General features: G+C 44.6%; 1 protein-coding gene and 1 pseudogene across 2 annotated transcripts; both read left to right on the plus strand.

Annotated features, from left to right (window-relative positions):
* The first annotated feature begins 692 nt into the window (after positions 1–692).
* Positions 693–4,064, plus strand: LOC123111557 (coatomer subunit zeta-2). Of its 2 annotated transcripts, none has more exons than XM_044532366.1 (7): positions 693–964; positions 1,209–1,262; positions 2,072–2,231; positions 2,808–2,955; positions 3,050–3,127; positions 3,627–3,711; positions 3,802–4,064. In XM_044532366.1, the coding sequence occupies exons 2-7, from the start codon at positions 1,245–1,247 to the stop codon at positions 3,859–3,861; spliced, it is 549 nt and encodes a 182-aa protein (XP_044388301.1). In that variant the 5' UTR covers positions 693–964; positions 1,209–1,244; the 3' UTR covers positions 3,862–4,064. The 2 variants fall into 2 exon arrangements, with proteins under 2 accessions (XP_044388301.1, XP_044388302.1); XM_044532367.1 differs by having other exon boundaries at positions 772–964; positions 2,859–2,955.
* Positions 4,065–7,111: 3,047 nt separating this feature from the next.
* On the plus strand, positions 7,112–10,126 carry LOC123116024 (probable L-type lectin-domain containing receptor kinase S.7; annotated as a pseudogene).
* Positions 10,127–19,096: the final 8,970 nt, after the last annotated feature.

Below are 19,096 nucleotides of genomic sequence, written 5' to 3' on the forward strand. Positions count from 1 at the left end.
GTTAGTACAATATGTTCATTAATTATACGATTAGACATCAATTAACTATGGTGAACCATAATATTTACATGCGGTATTTTTATCTCCATCTTGAAGCCATTTAACATGGGCCCTTTGGCGCCAAAATGTATCCCATTGATGCTTCAAGCGATCCAGCTTATCTCTAAGGAAATGCTCTCTAGAAATTGTCTTCTGATTGACCCCCTCCCCCCTGACTTCTCCAATTCTGTTTTCAAATCTTTTATTCTTTTTGGTAGATCGCCTAGAATGTTCATGTCCCAATCATGGAGGTTATGGGCTACTGTTTTTAGCTTTTCTGTAATGCAACTCTCATCCCTAAGTGTTGATGTATCCCAAGCATTCTTTATTACCACTTCACAATCCTCTTCCTGCAACCATTTAGCTTCAAATCTGAAAGTACGACCTCTGCCCCCCCCCCCCCGGGGGGGGGGGGTCGTTGCCTTATATGATCCTCCCATCAAAATAGTAACTGGCCTGTGATCTGAATGATAAGGATCTCCATTTAACACTTTATAGGTGGGAAATCGAATACACCAGGTTCTTGATGTCATAGCTTGATCAAGTCTTTCTTTAATGTAATTGAAAGCAGTGTGACTATGGTTGCGCCAGGTGAACTTATCTCCCACAAAGCCCAAGTCTCGTAACCCACATTCATCCAATGCCATCCTGAAATTCTCCATCTTATTATGTGCTCGGGCTGGTCCTCCTCTCTTCTCTTTTTTTTTTTGTGAGAACTCCTCCTCTCTTCTCGTGGTTATACAATATCTCGTTGAAGTCGCCTGTTGGGCCGGGCCAGCGGGCCTGCTGGTAGCTAAACTAACCACCTCGTTCATTTCCTCTCGCCTGTCGTCTTTCTCTACACTCGTCTGCTGCATCTCAGATCTCGCGGGCACCAACAAACCAAAGCTCTCCCTCCCGCTGCCCCGATCACTCTCCCTTCCAGGTAACTCCTCCTCTCTAGATCTCTCCCACCCCCATCCTCGACAAGTCTCCACGACTGATCCGATGCGCGCGTTCGCTACGTGTGATCCGCGCGCCCGTCAATCATCCCGACAGCTTTCGTTGCATACTTTTAAGCCCGGATCTGACAAGAACGGGCCGTCCAGATCCGAGCCGTGTTTTCGCCATTTGGTTTTGAGCTGCTTCTGTTGATCTTACCTATCTGGGTGCGTTTCTCTCTTCGGCAGGAAGCTTGGACCGAAGGAAGGAGCTGAGAGGAGCCCATGGGGGAATTCTCCAAGGTCTGCAGATTCTTTCGCTGTTCCTGTTACTCCCCTCGATTCTGACTACATGTATTTACATTCGAATTCGGCGTTCATTGCTCTGATCTTGCGCAACTAAATTTGGGTCCCAAGAGCTGATCAGTTGATTTGCCAGATAGAAATGCCGACCATGCATAGATGTACAACATAACTGCAACCAAACGGTTTTTGATTTCCCATCTACCAGCGGCGAAGCTCTATGATAACTGAGATTCAACACGCTGAAACTACCTCCATTCTGGAAAACTGTGAAGGCTTCAATATGTCATCTCATCACATAGTTCTGTTAATTGGTTGTTAGCATTCTTACAATATGGCACTGGAAGATAGTGTGAATTGGGTAAACTGAAACTGAAACTATATTATTGTTTGTGATTAGCACCTTCCTTTCTGTAAAGCTTAACTACTCCACAATTCCACATAGAGTACCGGTGGTCTGTCTGAAACTAGTTGATCGACCACAGTTCTTGTACCATAATTTAAGATTTTGATTTTCAGAAGCAGAGTTACAGTTCACTGCTTGATGCTAAAGGGAAAAGGACCAGGGAATACTTAGTCTGTAATATGATAACCAAAATGTTTAAATCTGACATATCATGGATTATGTATTAACTATTTATACTCTTCACTGATTTACAGAAATTCTTATTTTCTCCCTCTTTCACTGTGGTTACCTTTGTTTTTCTTATATGAAAATGGTGCTTTCGATTGATAAATATGAAGTGCAGCAGCAGCTGGCTTATTTCTCTGGAGAAAGTCTTGTAATGATTGCCCGTTACCGTTCACAGGAATCTTGCCCTTCTGTGAAGAACATTTTGCTATTGGATTCTGAGGGGAAGCGTGTTGCTGTGAAGTACTTCTCGGATGATTGGCCAAATAACGCATCTAGGTTGACCTTTGAAAAGTCCATTTTTACTAAAACTCTGAAGACAAATGCACGCTCCGAAGGTAATTCATTCATAGTGTGTAGCATGTGAATTCTTGTCTTACCATCACTGTAGCACTGATTTTATTTGCTTTTTCCATTTTTCACCATTGGTCAACGATTGTAATTCACAAAATTACTTGAATTTGCCATTAGTGACTCGTATTTGAGACCATAATTGCAATACATGCATATCTAGGCCCGGCCTTAAGTTAAAGCCCGATACTGATTTATAATGCAGGTAATACTCCGTAAGATGCTTTATTGGTTTTAGAGTATTTGGTAGGAACGCATTATTTGATTTTATTGACAATTATTCAACACATCTCTTGTCTGTGGTATGTAAATGGCATCACGTGTTAACAAAGAGCCATTAGTTGAACAGAAAGTATTTCATGAACGGTTCATGCTAGTTTACTGCCAATTGTATGCCCTAATTGAGGAACCCTGAATGTCCAATGACCGTGAAATGTTAGTTATTGGATGGGTGAAAAGTTTCAGGTTTATTTCATTAGTATACTATGTTCATTAATATCAACTATTTTGTTGTCTGAATTAAATTTGGATTTACCTTTGACACCTATTTTTATTCTCTGCAGCTGAGATAACATTGCTTGATGGTTTTATTGTTGTTTACAAATTTGTACAAGACCTACACTTTTTCGTCACTGCCGGAGATGATGAGAATGAGCTCATCATAGCAAATGTGCTACAGGGTTTTGCTGATTCGGTTGGTCTTCTACTCAGGTAATATACATGTTGTAATGTTACTGCATGAACTTGGACTTGATACTGGTATTTGTAAGGCAGTTGGTTTAAGGTGCAACTTATTGTGCTTTAGGGGTGATGTCGAGAAGAGGACTGCACTTGAGAACTTGGACTTGATACTTCTCTGCATTGATGAGATTATTGATGGCGGGTAAAGTTTTCTTGTGATCTATGCTACATTTGGATCTTCTCATGTTTCATAATCCTCTATTGACATGAAGGTGTTGGGCATCATACTTTTGTGCCATTTCAACATTCTGCAGCATGTTTATGTTGTAGTGTTATCTACTTTTTATTTTATGTCCATTTTCTGGGAGCTCTCATGGAGTTTCCGTAATAGATAGGAAAAGGTTGGCCCCATTTAAAACACATGAGTTTTACAGGACATGGTTTAATTTCTATGGAATCTGTAAAAAATCCAGTGTTCCAAACAAGAGGGCCCTTAAATAAGTGAGCATCTTAAACAACTAGCCAACTAGTCACCAGCAGTGTTTAGGAACATATCATGGTTGATGCTGATTTCAGATAATAATGACCTTAGTTCACTAGACCACAAAAATTTCTTCTTGTGATATTTTAGTGTTTATATATGCATGCTAAAGATTTGAAAATAAACTGAAACTATGCGATCCTTTTTTGTATTTGTGCAGCATAATTCTTGAAACAGATGCGAACACCATTGCGGGGAAGGTTGCAACCAATGCTGCTGACGGCTCTGTTCCCTTCTCTGAGCAGGCAAATTTCTGAATCTCCGTACCTGCACATTCCTGTCATTTATCATATGGTATCTCATAGTTTTTCTATTTGGCTGTTTGTTCTCTGCAGACAATATCTCAAGCTCTGGCCACAGCCAGGGAACACTTTGCAAGATCTCTTCTGAAATGAGAAGCCGCCGTTTCTTCTTTCACCCCTGTGTGTTTGAGGTTGGGCTACTATGCTAGGCCTGGCAGCGGTCACTTAACCAAAAGCGCAACTGTGGCAGACAGATGTGTCTGGATTATTCTTAAATGCTATGTAATACCATTTTCTTGTTAAATGCATGCTGTGTATCTTACATTTTCTGGAGGTATAGAGAAATAATTTTTGAAGTTGATCCAATTTCTGCGAACTAACACTCTTCTCAAACCGGAAAGGGCTTTTTTCTTTTCTTTTCTTTGCAAGAATGATGTCTGTATTGCCAAGCATGAGCCAGAAATGGCCTCATCGACGAAACGCTATCTCTAGGGGTGGGTTCTCAGGAGATGACTTGAACCTCTGAATTCTTGTAGGCAGCCCAAATGGGTGCAAGAGGGATGTTTAGCCTCCCGTACAGTAGTCACCGAGAGAAGTGACGAAAATTCTAAGTTAGCCTCCATTGGAGAAAAAAAATGAGGAAAATTGAAGAAGATTGTCATCAAGCAAATGGCGTTTGTCCCAGAGGTTTTGAAGTTGAGATCTACCACCCCTTCTCTTTCAAGCTTTGGTTCCATCATCTTTGATGAGGTTATAATCCTTGGCTCTTTCTACCCTAAATCTTACTGCCGTCATCTAAGGTAGTGATATCTTAATGTATGATAGCCTCCAAAACTACTTAGAGAGGAAACAAATTCTGTCCCATGTTTGATAATAATGAAAGAAGATTTGAGTCGCTTCATCTAGTGGGTTTTACCCTAATTTGGGGGCTTTTCCACGTTAATATTTGGTGTCTATGTGTGTTTATATTGATGCTACATTTTTCTAGAAGAATGTAAAACACCTGTTGCTTGTCCTAGCTATGTGCTGGAAGCACTCAGGGCTTGCCGTAAGTTCAACCAGTGAGGTTGAACTAATTCACTCCATATGTTAGAATGTTGATGCATGTGTTTCTTTCCACGGTGAGCAATGATCCCTGAATATGTGCATGAAATAGTGCTGAAATTACACTTCGATTCCATCATAGTTTTCATATTAAGTGTACGTATGCTTATTCCCAACGCTATGGTCACAAGTTGTCTAGAATCCACCTCTGGGTTCCCTTTAATTTCTAGGAGGGGCCTTAGGTTGCTAGCAGGTAATGCATTAAAAAAAGGAATCTTTCTCGAGTTTATCTGGACAGTCCACAATAATTTTTTGTAAAGTATAGCTTTCAGAGATTTCTCATCTCAAACTTCATAAAACGCTCTTAGACTTCGCACTTTGACGGTAAAAGAGGCGAAAAAAGCAATCCATAGAAGGATTTGGCACCCTCACTAAATTCAGTGGTTAATAAAATTTGTAAATCGGTGGTTCCTATTTGGAGAAGAATCAGCAGAATAGCGTCAACCAGCACCACAACTTCCTACAACTGGGAGAGAGCCGCAGGCACCCGCACCCACTCCTCTGTCTGATCCCATGTTTGAGGAATTTCATGGATGTGATAACACCCTAGGTTTATTTGGCATGTACTTAGAGAAATATTAGCACCATACATTTTTTTCCGCACTTTAGCACTATTTTGTTTGAAATCTATTTACTTGCTCCCTTATGGGCGAAGACAAGTAAAAAAAAATGACACTAGCACTTACAAAAGACACTGTTATGGTCTATGGGCCTTGTGGACTTCGCACTAGTTTACACATTGTGCCAAAACCACGGTAAATAAACATCACATTAGGGAAACCACGTTTCCAGTTTGCATTTTAACTTGACTTTTTTTCTTAATTAATCCTTAGAATATCACATCATAGTCCAAGATTTTGCTACAAAATTTTTTATCGGCACCACATATTCCTTGAGAATAAATCAACTCTAGGCAATAGTAGAGGTGGTTGTATCCTAGACCAACATGATACTATGTTCGATTTCGTCAATCTTCCATCTTCTGCGACTTTAGGTTTTAGTAGGCATTGTGTGGGTGCACACATGTGATGATGTTAATGTGCGTGCAGAAAAGTGTTGTACTAGTTGCCTGTAACCAAACAATCACCTATGTTCCTCACGAACAAAGATGCACACATATTAAGCCCCAATTTAGTTAGGCATTAGACATGATATGAAATTAGAGATGTTAAGCATAACCAACAGGTGAGTTATTTGGCCATAAAGTCCTAGATTTCCCCCCTAAAATTAAGCTTTATCAAACCCCGTTACATCAAGTGATACAACTTCAAGAATTCACCTCCGGCCTTTTCATTCGAACAAGCATCTTAAATGAAAAAAAATGAATTGTGCCACCTTTTATTATTATAGTTCCAACTCGATCGTCAAAACGTCCCGTGTCGTCTAAAAGTGACACAAATGTCCATCTAGTGTGCTTATGGTTTTATGTCTACAAGTTATGTCAAAGCACCTCTCATACATAATCAGTATGTTGCATGTGGGCATGAAGACAAAACTGAGTCAATACTACTAATTACGAGGGGGTTTCATCGATAAGATCAGGCCGGCTCTGATATGGGAGCGACGACAGCGGTGCGTCGGCGGCTCGCTCTGGCGGCTGCAATGGTCGCTCGATTGTCCATGGACCTTGATGTAATTTTTATTATGTTTGGGGTGTTTGTACTTTTCGTGAATCTTTATAATAGCTCTGATCTTTTGTAAAAATAATAATTAGGAACGTCATTCATCATGGAAAAACAAAAAATAAACCTATGGCTTCTAGGCATAGCCGGTCCTAAGCCCGGGTAAAGGAGGAGGGTTGTGATAGCTTGGCGAGCCAACGTAAAAACTAGCCAGTCCCATAGGTATGAAACTCATTTGAGCGAGAATAGTATTAAGATGAGTGACCTCCTGTGAAGTCCTTGTAAAAGGGTTTCATATCTAAGGGTTGTGATAGGCTTGGCGAGCGAACGTAAAAACTAGTCAGTCTTTTGGGTATGAAACTCATTTGAGCGAGAGTAGTATTAGGATGGGTGACCTTCTGGCTCCTGAAAAGCCCTCGTGAAATGGTTTCATATCTAGACTATCTCAACTCAACTTGTTTGGAACAAAAGACTTCGTAAGTGATGGTAAGTGAGTGATTCATCGTGGAAAAACAGAAAATAAAATTTAATAAAGGAAAAGCAAGCAAACCTATCGAGACCCCTCTCTCCGTCATCTTTCGCGTTGCGCGCTCTCACTATCACTGACAAATTGACCCCACACTCTCCCCTATATAAGGCCTCGCTTTCCTTTTTCCACCCCGCATTGACCTCGTCAACTCATTCCCCCTGATCACCGGCCACCGGCCACCGCCACGCCATGGCTCCAAGGCTTCCACCCTTCTACCTCCTCCTCGTCGCCTTCTTCCTCCTCCCCCTCAAGCCGCCGCCCACCGCCGAAGCGGCTACCACCGTCGCCTTCTCCTTCCCGTCCTTCTCCCTCCGAAACCTCACCCTCCTCGGCGGGGCCTCGCTCCGCTCCGCCTCCGTGTCCCTCCCGCCGCCCTCCTCCCACGCCCTCTTCCCGCTCCCTCTACCGTTTCCTCCCAACGCCTCCTTCTCCACCTCCTTCCTCTTCGCCTCCCCGGCCTCCGCGCGCCCCGCCTCCCGCCTCTCCTTCCTGCTCCTCCCCGACCCGGTCGCCGCCGCCGAGGGCACGGGCGGGAACAGGTCTCTCCCGCTCGAGGTGGTGTTCGACGCGTCGAAGAATCGCGTGCGCACGTCCTCCGCTGGCGAGCACATCGGCGGGAACTCCACCGGGGCGGTGGACCTGCGGAATGGCAACGAGAGGTCGGTTCGTGGGTCATCTACGACGCGCTCCGGGCTCGCCTGGAGGTGTTCCTTAGCCACGCGAGCCTGCGGCCGCCGACGCCCGCGCTGGTGGTAGCCAACGCCACGGCCCTTGCGGCCCGCTTCGCGGAGTTCATGTTCGTCGGCTTCCAGGTCTCGTACTCGTCCGACAACAGGAGCACCGATGGCGGCTTCGTCATCCACAGCTGGAGCTTCCAGACGAACGGGCTGCGCGCCGTCGGCCTCGCGTCCAGGCCCTCGCACAGCGTGTCCGACAGCGTCCGCAGCGCCCCCGCGTCGGGGGGTGTCGCCAGCCGTAAGGATGGGCACCGCAAAAGGCTTGCGATGGGGCTCGGCATTCCTCTGTCCATCGTGTTTCTCGGTGCAGTCATGGTGTTTGTGATATTGTCTATGAAGAAGTGGAGGTCTCGTCCTGCAGGGTTTAACGGCGGCGTCAGAGCAAAAGCAGCGGGCCATCCAAGGCAGTTCATGTACCAAGATCTCTTCTCGGCGACCAAGGGATTTGATCCTTCTCTAGTGGTTGGCAGTGGTGGTTTCGGTACTGTATACAAGGCGGTGTGCCCGCGCTCTGGGGTCACATACGCGGTCAAGCGCTCCAAGCAATCCACGGAGAGCCACAACGAGTTCACCGCCGAGCTTACCATAATCGCTGACCTGAAGCACCCTAATCTGGTTCAGCTGCGAGGGTGGTGCGCGGAGAAGGACGAGCTGCTGCTTGTGTACGAGTTCATGTCAAATGGCAGCCTGGACATGGCTCTCCACTCTTGCTCAGGTGTCCACCGTTATCCCACTCTCAACTGGGCTCGGCGGTACAATGTGGCAGTCGGCATTGCCTCTGCGGTTGCATACCTACATGAAGAACATGACAAGCAGGTGATCCACAGGGATATCAAGTGCAGTAACATACTTCTGGATTCGCATTTCAATCCGAAGCTGGGGGATTTTGGGCTTGCAAGGTTGAAGGATCCTAGTACTAGCCCTCGATCAACCTTAGCAGCAGGGACTGTTGGTTACCTTGCCCCTGAGTACCTCCAGATGGGAAGAGCCACAGAAAAGAGGGATGTCTACAGCTATGGGGTTGTACTGCTGGAGATCTGCACACGAAGGCGGCCAATAGACCGAGAAGCTCCTGGCAGCATGAACATGCTGAATGTTGTTGATTGGGTTTGGAATTTGCACTCTAAGGGCAGACTTTTAGATGCTGTTGATATGAGCCTGAATGGGGAGTATGACACAGAGCAAATGACGAGGCTGCTTCTTCTAGGTTTGAGCTGTGTGAATCCCTTTTCAGAAGAGAGACCTGTCATGAGGAATGTTCTAGGCATAGTGGAGGGCAAGAGTGAGCCATTGCCTGTTCCGAAAAAGAAGCCGCTGCTTGTTTTCGTTTCAAATGCACCTATGGATCTTGAGGGGATAGTTTCTGAGTGCAATCAGAGTACAGTTTCAAGTGATCTCTTTGAGCTGAAAATTGATATAAACTAGGTAAGAAGTTTTTTGCAGGTATATACTGGCTTTCATATGTGATCCATATACTTTTACTTTGTGCATTCTGTTTAATCTATGAAATTGCTGCATAATTATATTCTAGTCCAAATTATGCGAACAACTAGTCCATATAGTCTATTGAATTTGAATGACGCTAGCATTAGCTCAGCACTTCAGTATGTTTAGCTTGTCAGTTAGTATTGTGGATGATTTCTGAGACTAAGTGTCCCTGAGGCTGAAGCAACAGATCCAACTATGTGTTGGCACCAGAACTGCTACCTGCTGATAGAAATCAATTGTAACTTGCACCAACACCACCTCATTACAGCAGAGCGGTAGCTGAATCACACGCCAGTGCTTTGATCTTTGCCTTGCTTGCAGCATTATCTAATGAAAAGAGTGTGCCAAATTGAGCTACTGCTTTTGATATTATAACATGCAGGAGCCCAAGATTGTACAAGATAAACAAACTGCTCTATACTGTGATTTTCCATGCTTGTATTATCAGATTTTCCATTCTTGATTCGTGAACTTCTGATGTGCAGGTAAAGCTGCCGCGAAGACTAATCATGTTGGCGAACTCTGAAGTTTTGGTGATAGTTTGTGAAGTTTGTAAATGTTGACACTATCCCACTGCAGAAGGAAATATGGTTACGGCTCGGTGAGTTCGTTTCGAGTTCTTTCAGGGAGAACTCATGAATTTCAGAGGTCGTGCTGAACTCGTGTGGAAAATACACTGATTACTTGGCATGTTTGTAGCACCATCCAGGATTTTTCCCTCTACATGTTTGTAAGACAGGCCGTCGAACATGTGTTTCTCCCTCATCTCTTGACAACGTTGTAAACTTGCAGCTCTGTACAAAGGGGGCAAATACTACAGATTTCCTCCCAAACTTGCTACTACTACAGTACGTCTTATGGGTCAAAAAGATGCTTATACCACGTACTTGCTGGCTTGCTGTGAATTGCTCCTTTTTATCCTTATCCTGATATTGTCAGCGTTCCACTTGAGTGCATGACCTGTATACCTGTTAAACATGTCGCTTTTTCTCTCTCTTTTGCTTGGTCACTAAACTGGAACATGCATTTGATGATTTATTTTTTTCGGAAGAAACATGCATTTGATGATAGGTGAATGAAGTTTTAGTTGACAGTTTGTTGGTCATGTTCTGTAGGACAGATCTAGATTCTTATGTTTGTCATTGAAATCTATGGATTTGGCCTGGGTCATCTATCAAATCTAGGGGCGTTGGCTTCTCCACCAAACATGCGTTTGACCTCCTCACCCATGACCATGATGAGGACCTCGATCATCACTCCATCACCATCTGGAACACCAACATCCCCATCAAGCTCAGGATCTTGGGATGGCTACTTCTCAAGGACAGGTTGAACTCCAAGGCCAACCTCTACAACAAAAACATCCTCGACTCGACCGTCTGTCCCCGATGCCAGGACCGGTTGAACTCCAAGGCCTGCCGCTGCCCAAGTTTGGCTCCTGCTCGGCCTTCAGCCACCCTCCACCATCTTCGACATTTGGGATGTCAGGAACCCCTCCGGTCTTGATGCGAATATTTGGCCGGATGTCGCCATCACCATTGTTTGGAAGCCGTGGGACTCGTGGAACGCCGCCGCTTTCTGGAGGCTGATTTACCAAGCATGCTCACAAGGCTGCCGTTGTGTCCTTGGCGGCATTATGTTGCCTCGCACTCTAGCGCATCTCTGTAACAACTTGGCACGGGGACACCTTGAGTAATGCATTCTGTTAGATAAGACGAGAATAAAAGACACGAGAGGCACATATTTTTACGTGAAAACCCTTGCGGAAAAAAACCATGGACGCACGAAGACGTGATCACTATGATAAATGAGTATTACAAGCACAAGACAACAAACCGTCTTAGATGCGACTACATGGAGTATATATGAGGGCAATACATAAGAATCCTTGAAGGACAAGTAAACGAGTTGTACTCGTACGCGTCGGTGCCAACGCAAAGGCCCACACCGTCTGTATTACGTCTAGTCCAATACGGTACTAGAATTTGGATCATAATTTAACAATCTCCACCTTGAACCAAATTCCCTCCAGTAGTCGAAGAAAGTAAATAACTCCATCCAAATCAGCATAAACACCTTGTGCGTCGACGTCCATAGGACTAGTGAGAAATACCAACTAAGACTGAACAAAGCTCAAACTTATTGGTAGGAACTGGCTTTGTCATCATATCGGCAGCATTATCATGAGTATTTATCTTGCATACCTACAAATATCCTTCAGCAACAACATCTCGAATATAGTGAAATCTGACATCAATGTGCTTTGTTCTCTCATGATACATTGAATTCTTTGTAAGATACATAACACTTTGACTGTCAGAAAATATGGCAGGGCAAGATGAATCTTCACAAAGCTCAGTGTATAAACCTTTCAACTAGATAGCTTCTTTGCATGCCTCAGAAATAGTCATATACTTGACATCGGTAGTGGAACAAGACACAATAGACTGCAAAGTTGCTCTCCTACTCACTGCACAACCACCGATGGTGAAAACATAACATGTGAGCGATCTTCTCTTATCCAAATCACCAGCAAAATCAGAATCAACAAAACCAACAAGTCCATCTCTAGTTTTCCCAAACTGTAAATAAGCATTAGAAGTACCTCGCAGATATATGAAAATCCACTGAACTGTTTTCCAATGCTCTTTTCCAGGATTAGTCATGTATCTACTGAGAACACCCAATGCATATGATAAATCCGGACGAGAACAAACCATGGCATACATAAGTGAACAACTGCACTCGAATAGGGAACTCTAGACATGTACTCAATATCGACATTTGACTTAGGACATAAGGCTGATGATAATTTGAAGTGTGCAACTAATTGAGTACTTACTGGCTTGGCATTATGCATATTAAGACGACGAAGAACTTTATCAGTATATCCCTTCTGACTTAGATATACCTTTCCAGACGGTCTATCTCTGGATATTTCCATGCCAAGTATTTTCTTTGTTGCACCCAAATCCTTCATCTCAAATTCATTACTCAATTGCTTATTTAGTTCATTAATCTCTGGCATACTCTTTACAGCAATTAACATATCATCAACATAAAAGAGAAAATAAATAGCTGAAACATTGACAGTTTTTAAATAGACACAACTATCATAATTAGACCTTTTGAAACCTTGAGAGAGCATAAAAGTGTCAAATCTCTTGTACCACTGTCTAGGAGATTGCTTCAATCCATAAAGATATTTTTTTAACTTACAGACAAGCTTCTCTTTTCCAGGAATAACAAAACCTTCAAGTTGTTCCATATAAATATGTTCTTCTAATTCTCCATGTAAGAATGCAATTTTAACATCCAATTGTTCAAGCCCAAAGTCATGCATGGCAACAATAATACATAAAGGGCGAATAGAGCTATGCTTCACAATAGGAGAAAAGACTTTGCTATAGTCAATACCTGGAATCTGGCTATAACCTTTAGCAACTAACCTTGCTTTTATATCGTGTCTCATCATTAGGATAAACACCTTCTTTCCCCTTGAAAACCCACTTGCAATGAATAGGTTTCTTCTCTCTAGGTAATCTTACTAAATCCCAAGTGCCATTCTTTTCAAGTGAATCCATCTCATCATGCATAGCGGTCATCCACTTATTACTATCACCAGAAATAATAGCCTCGGAATATGAAGAAGGCTCAACATTACCTTGATTTCTTCTGCAACAGATAAAGCAAAAGAAACAATATTGCACTCTTCAATTAATCTTTCAGGTTTATTAATACCCCGCCTAACTCTGTCACGTGTGAGATTCCAACTAGGTGGAACAATAGGCTGATTTGGAGTGGGAGTGACATGCTCGTCATCAACGACGGGTTCATCATGTGCATCAAAATTTTCATTACCATATGTATCACCTGAATCAATAGCATGCTCCACCTGAATAGTAGGCTCCTGAACAGTAGGCTGCTGTTCACTCTCAATAGGAACATTAGTAGATGGAACTGTTGGAAATATGCCCTAGAGGCAATAATAAATTAGTTATTATTATTATATTTCCTTGTTCATGATAATCGTTTATTATCCATGCTATAATTGTATTGATAGGAAACTCAGATACATGTGTGGATACACAGACAACACCATGTCCCTAGTAAGCCTCTAGTTGACTAGCTCGTTGATCAATAGATGGTTACGGTTTCCTGACCATGGACATTGGATGTCGTTGATAACGGGATCACATCATTAGGAGAATGATGTGATGGACAAGACCCAATCCTAAGCCTAACACAAAGATCGTGTAGTTCGTATGCTAAAGCTTTTCTAATGTCAAGTATCATTTCCTTAGACCATGAGATTGTGCAACTCCTGGATACCGTAGGAATGCTTTGGGTGTACCAAACGTCACAACGTAACTAGGTGGCTATAAAGGTACACTACGGGTATCTTCGAAAGTGTCTGTTGGGTTGGCACGAATAGAGACTGGGATTTGTCACTCCGTGTGACGGAGAGGTATCTCTGGGCCCACTCGGTAGGACATCATCATAATGTGCACAATGTGACCAAGGGGTTGATCACGGGATGATGTGTTACGGAACGAGTAAAGAGACTTGCCGGTAACGAGATTGAACAAGGTATCGGGATACCGACGATCGAATCTCGGGCAAGTACTATACCGCTAGACAAAGGGAATTGAATACGAGATTGATTGAATCCTCGACATCGTGGTTCATCCGATGAGATCATCGTGGAACATGTGGGAGCCAACATGGGTATCCAGATCCCGCTGTTGGTTATTGGCCGGAGAGTTGTCTCGGTCATGTCTACGTGTCTCCCGAACCCGTAGGGTCTACACACTTAAGGTTCGATGATGCTAGGGTTATAGGGAATAGATGTACGTGGTTACCGAATATTGTTCGGAGTCCCGAATGAGATCCCGGACGTCACAAGGAGTTCCGGAATGGTCCGGAGGTAAAGATTTATATATGGGAAGTCATCATACAGTCACCGGAATAATTCGGGGGGTTACCGGTATTGTATCGGGACCACCGAAGGGGTTCCGAGGGTCCACCGGGAGGGTCCACCTGCCCCGGAGGGCCCTGTGGGCTGTTTGTGGAGAGGGACCAGCCCCTTAGTGGGTTGGGCACCTTCCCCCCTAGGGCCCATGCGCCTAGGGTTTGGGGGAACCCTAAAGGGGGGGGGGCCCTTGCCTTGGGGGGCAAGGCAACCCCCTCTGGCTGTTGGAAATATGCCCTAAAGGCAATAATAAAAGTATTATTATATTTCAATGTTCATGATAAATGTCTTTTATTCATGCTATAACTGTATTATCCGGAAATCGTAATACACGTGTGAATACTTAGACCGCAATATGTCCCTGGTGAGCCTCTAGTTGACCAGCTCGTTGTGATCAACAGATAGTCATGGTTTCCTGACTATGGACATTGGATGTCGTTGATAACGGGATCACATCATTAGGAGAATGATGTGATGGACAAGACCCAATCCTAAGCATAGCATAAAAGATCGTGTAGTTCGTTTTGCTAGAGCTTTGCCAGTGTCAAGTATCTCTTCCTTCGACCATGAGATCGTGTAACTCCCGGATACCGTAAGAGTGTCTTGGGTGTATCAAACGTCACAACGTAACTGGGTGACTATAAAGGTGCATTACAGGTATCTTCGAAAGTAGCTGTTGGGTTGACACGGATCGAGACTGGGATTTGTCACTCCGTATGACGGAGAGGTATCTCTGGGCCCACTCGGTAATGCATCATCATAATGAGCTCAATGTGACCAAGGTGTTGGACACGGGATCATGCATTATGGTACGAGTAAAGTGACTTGCCGGTAACGAGACTGAACAAGGTATTGGGATACCGACGATCGAGTCTCGGGCAAGTAACGTACCGATTGACAAAGGGAATTGCATACAGGGTTTGATCGAATCCTCGACATCGTGGTTCATCCGATGATAACATCGAGGAGCATGTGGGAGCCATCATGGGTATCCAGATCCCGCTGTTGGTTATTGACTGAGAGCGTCTCGGTCATGTCTGCATGTCTCCCGAACCCGTAGGGTCTACACACTTAAGGTTCGGTGACGCTAGGGTTATTAGGAAGACTAGTATGTGACTACCGAATGTTGTTCGGAGTTCCGGATGGGATCCAGGACGTCACGAGGAGATCCGGAAGGGTCCGGAGGTAAAGATTTATATATGGGAAGTTGTCAAACGGACACCGGGAAGTTTCGGGGTCATACCGGTATTGTACCGGGGCCACCGGAAGGGTTCCGGGGGTCCACCGGGAGGGGCCACCCCTCCCGGGGGGCCACATGGGCTGCGTGGGGCAGGGAGCCAGCCCCTGGTGGGCTGGCCGCACTCCCCTCCCTTGGGCCCATGCGCCTAGGGTTGAGGGGGAACCCTAGAGGGGGCGCCCCCTTGACTTGGGGGGCAAGCCACCCTCTCCCCTCTCCCCTAGGCCGCCGCACCCCCCCTAGATGGGTTCTAGGCGGCCGGCCCCCTTCTCCCTTCCCCCTATAAATAGAGGGGTGAGGGGAGGGCAGCCGCACCACCCTCCAAGGCGCAGCCCTCCCCTCCCCAACACCTCTCCTCCTCCATTGTGTGCTTGGCGAAGCCCTGTCGGAGTACTGCCTCTCCACCATCACCACGCCGTCGTGCTGCCGGTGGAGCTGTCTTCCTCAACCTCTCCTTTCCCCTTGCTGGATCAAGAAGGAGGGGACGTCTCCCGTCCCGTACGTGTGTTGAACATGGAGGTGCTGTCCGTTCAGCACTTGGTCATCGGTGATTCGAATCACGTCGAGTACGATTACATCATCACCTTGCAAGCTTCCGCACGCGATCTACAAGTGGTATGTAGATGCAAACTCTCTCCCTTGACTCGTTGCTTAGATGAACTCATAGATGGATCTTGGTGAAACCGTAGGAAAAATTTTAATTTTCTGCAACGTTCCCCAACAGTGGTATCAGAGCTAGGTCTATGCGTAGTTCTCTTTGCACGAGTAGAACACAATTTTGTTGTGGGCGTGGATTTTGTCATCTTACTTGCCTCTACTAGTCTTTTCTTGCTCAAACGGTATTGTGGGATGAAGCGGCCCGGACCAACCTTACATGTACGCTTACGTGAGACCGGTTCCACCGACTGACATGCACTAGTTGCATAAGGTGGCTGGCGGGTGTCTGTCTCTCCCACTTTAGTTGGAGCGGAATCGATGAACAGGGCCCTTATGAAGGGTAAATAGAAGTTGACAAAATCACGTTGTGGTGATTCGTAGGTAAGAAAACGTTCTTGCTAGAACCCAATTGCAGCCACGTAAAAGATGCAAAAACAATTAGAGGACGTCTAACTTGTTTTTGCAGCGATTGATCATGTGATGTGATATGGCCAGAAGTTGTGATGAATGATGAATTGTGATGTATGAGATCATGTTCTTTGTAATAGGATTCACGACTTGCATGTCGATGAGTATGACAACCGGCAGGAGCCATAGGGGTTGTCATTATTTTTTGTATGACCTACGTGTCATTGAATAACGCCATGTAAACTACTTTACTTTATTGCTAAACGTTAGTCATAGAAGTAGAAGTAGTCGTTGGCGTGACAACTTCATGAAGACACGATGATGGAGATCATGATGATGGAGATCATGGTGTCAAGCCGGTGACAAGATGATCATGGAGCCCCGAAGATGAAGATCAATGGAGCTATATGATATTGGCCATATCATGTCACAACTATATAATTGCATGTGATGTTTATTATGTATTTTTGCATCTTGTTTACTTAGGACGACGGTAGTAAATAAGATGATCCCTTATAAAATTTCAAGAAGTGTTCTCCCCTAACTGTGCACCGTTGCTACAGTTCGTCGCTTCTAAGCACCACGTGATGATCGGGTGTGATGGATTCTTACGTTCACATACAACGGGTGTAAGACAGTTTTACACAGCGAAAACACTTAGGGTTAACTTGACGAGCCTAGCATGTGCAGACATGGCCTCGGAACACGGAGACCGAAAGGTCGAACACGAATCGTATGGAAGATACGATCAACATGAGAATGTTCACCGACGATGACTAGTCCGTCTCACGTGATGATCGGACACGGGCTAGTCGACTCGGATCGTGTAACACTTAGATGACTAGAGGGATGTCTAATCTAAGTGGGAGTTCATAATTTGATTAGAACTTTATTATCATGAACTTAGTCTAAAACCTTTGCAAATATGTCTTGTAGATCAATGGCCAACGCTAATGTCAACATGAACTTCAACGCGTTCCTAGAGAAAACCAAGCTGAAAGATGATGGCAGCAACTATACGGACTGGGTCCGGAACCTAAGGATCATCCTCATAGCTGCCAGGAAACAATATGTCCTAGAAGGACCGCTAGGTGACGCTCCCGTCCCAGAGAACCAAGACATTATGAATGCTTGGCAGTCTCGTGCTGATGATTACTCCCTCGTTCAGTGCGGCATGCTTTACAGCTTAGAACCGGGGCTCCAAAAGCGTTTTGAGCACCATGGAGCATATGAGATGTTCGAAGAGCTGAAACTAGTTTTTCAAGCTCATGCCCGGGTCGAGAGATATGATGTCTCCGACAAGTTCTACAGTTGTAAGATGGAGGAAAACAGTTCTGTCAGTGAGCACATCCTGAAGATGTCTGGGTTGCACAACCGTATGACCCAGCTGAACATTAACCTCCCAGATGAGGCGGTCATTGATAGAATCCTCCAGTCGCTCCCACCAAGCTACAAGAGCTTTGTGATGAACTACAACATGCAGGGGATGGAAAAGACCATTCCTGAAGTGTTCTCGATGCTGAAGTCAGCAGAGGCTGAAATCAAGAAAGAACATCAAGTGTTGATGGTCAATAAGACCACTAAGTTCAAGAAGGGCAAGGGTAAGAAGAACTTCAAGAAGGATGGCAAAGATGTTGCCGCGCCTGGTAAGCCAGTTACCGGGAAGAAGTCAAAGAATGGACCCAAGCCTGAGACTGAGTGCTTTTATTGCAAGGGGAAGGGTCACTGGAAGCGGAACTGCCCCAAATACTTAGCGGATAAGAAGGCCGGAAACACCAAAGGTATATTTGATATACATGTGATTGATGTGTACCTTACCAGTACTCGTAGTAACTCCTGGGTATTTGATACCGGTGCCATTGCTCATATTTGTAACTCACAGCAGGAGCTGCGGAATAAACGGAGACTGGTGAAGGACGAGGTGACGATGCGCGTCGGGAATGGTTCCAGAGTCGATGTGATCGCCGTCGGCACGCTGCCTCTACATTTACCTACGGGATTAGTTTTGAACCTTAATAATTGTTATTTAGTGCCAAGTTTGAGCATGAACATTGTATCTGGATCTCGTTTAATACGAGATGGCTACTCATTTAAGTCTGAGAATAATGGTTGTTCGATTTATATGAGAGATATGTTTTATGGTCATGCTCCGATGGTCAATGGTTTATTCTTAATGAATCTCGAGCGTAATATTACACATGTTAATAGTGTAGATGCCAAAAGATTTAAAGTTGATAACGATAGTCCCACATACTTGTGGCACTGCCACCTTGGTCACATTGGTGTCAAGCGCATGAAGAAGCTCCATGCCGATGGACTTTTAGAGTCTCTTGATTATGAATCATTTGACACGTGCGAACCATGCCTTTTGGGCAAAATGACCAAGACTCCGTTCTCCGGAACAATGGAGCGAGCAACCAACTTGTTGGAAATCATACATACCGATGTGTGCGGTCCAATGAGCGTTGAGGCTCGCGGAGGATATCGTTATGTTCTCACTCTCACAGATGACTTGAGTAGATATGGGTATGTCTACTTAATGAAACACAAGTCTGAGACCTTTGAAAAGTTCAAAGAATTTCAGAATGAGGTAGAGAATCAACGTGACCGAAAGATAAAATTCTTACGATCAGA

The sequence above is a fragment of the Triticum aestivum genome, chromosome 5B, assembly GCF_018294505.1.
Source record: "Triticum aestivum cultivar Chinese Spring chromosome 5B, IWGSC CS RefSeq v2.1, whole genome shotgun sequence".
NCBI lineage: Eukaryota > Viridiplantae > Streptophyta > Magnoliopsida > Poales > Poaceae > Triticum > Triticum aestivum.

Coding starts and splice junctions, on each gene's coding strand:
- LOC123111557 (XM_044532366.1), top strand. Junction 2,232..2,807: donor GACAAATGCACGCTCCGAAG/GTAATTCATTCA, acceptor TATTCTCTGCAG/CTGAGATAACATTGCTTGAT. Junction 3,128..3,626: donor GATGAGATTATTGATGGCGG/GTAAAGTTTTCT, acceptor GTATTTGTGCAG/CATAATTCTTGAAACAGATG.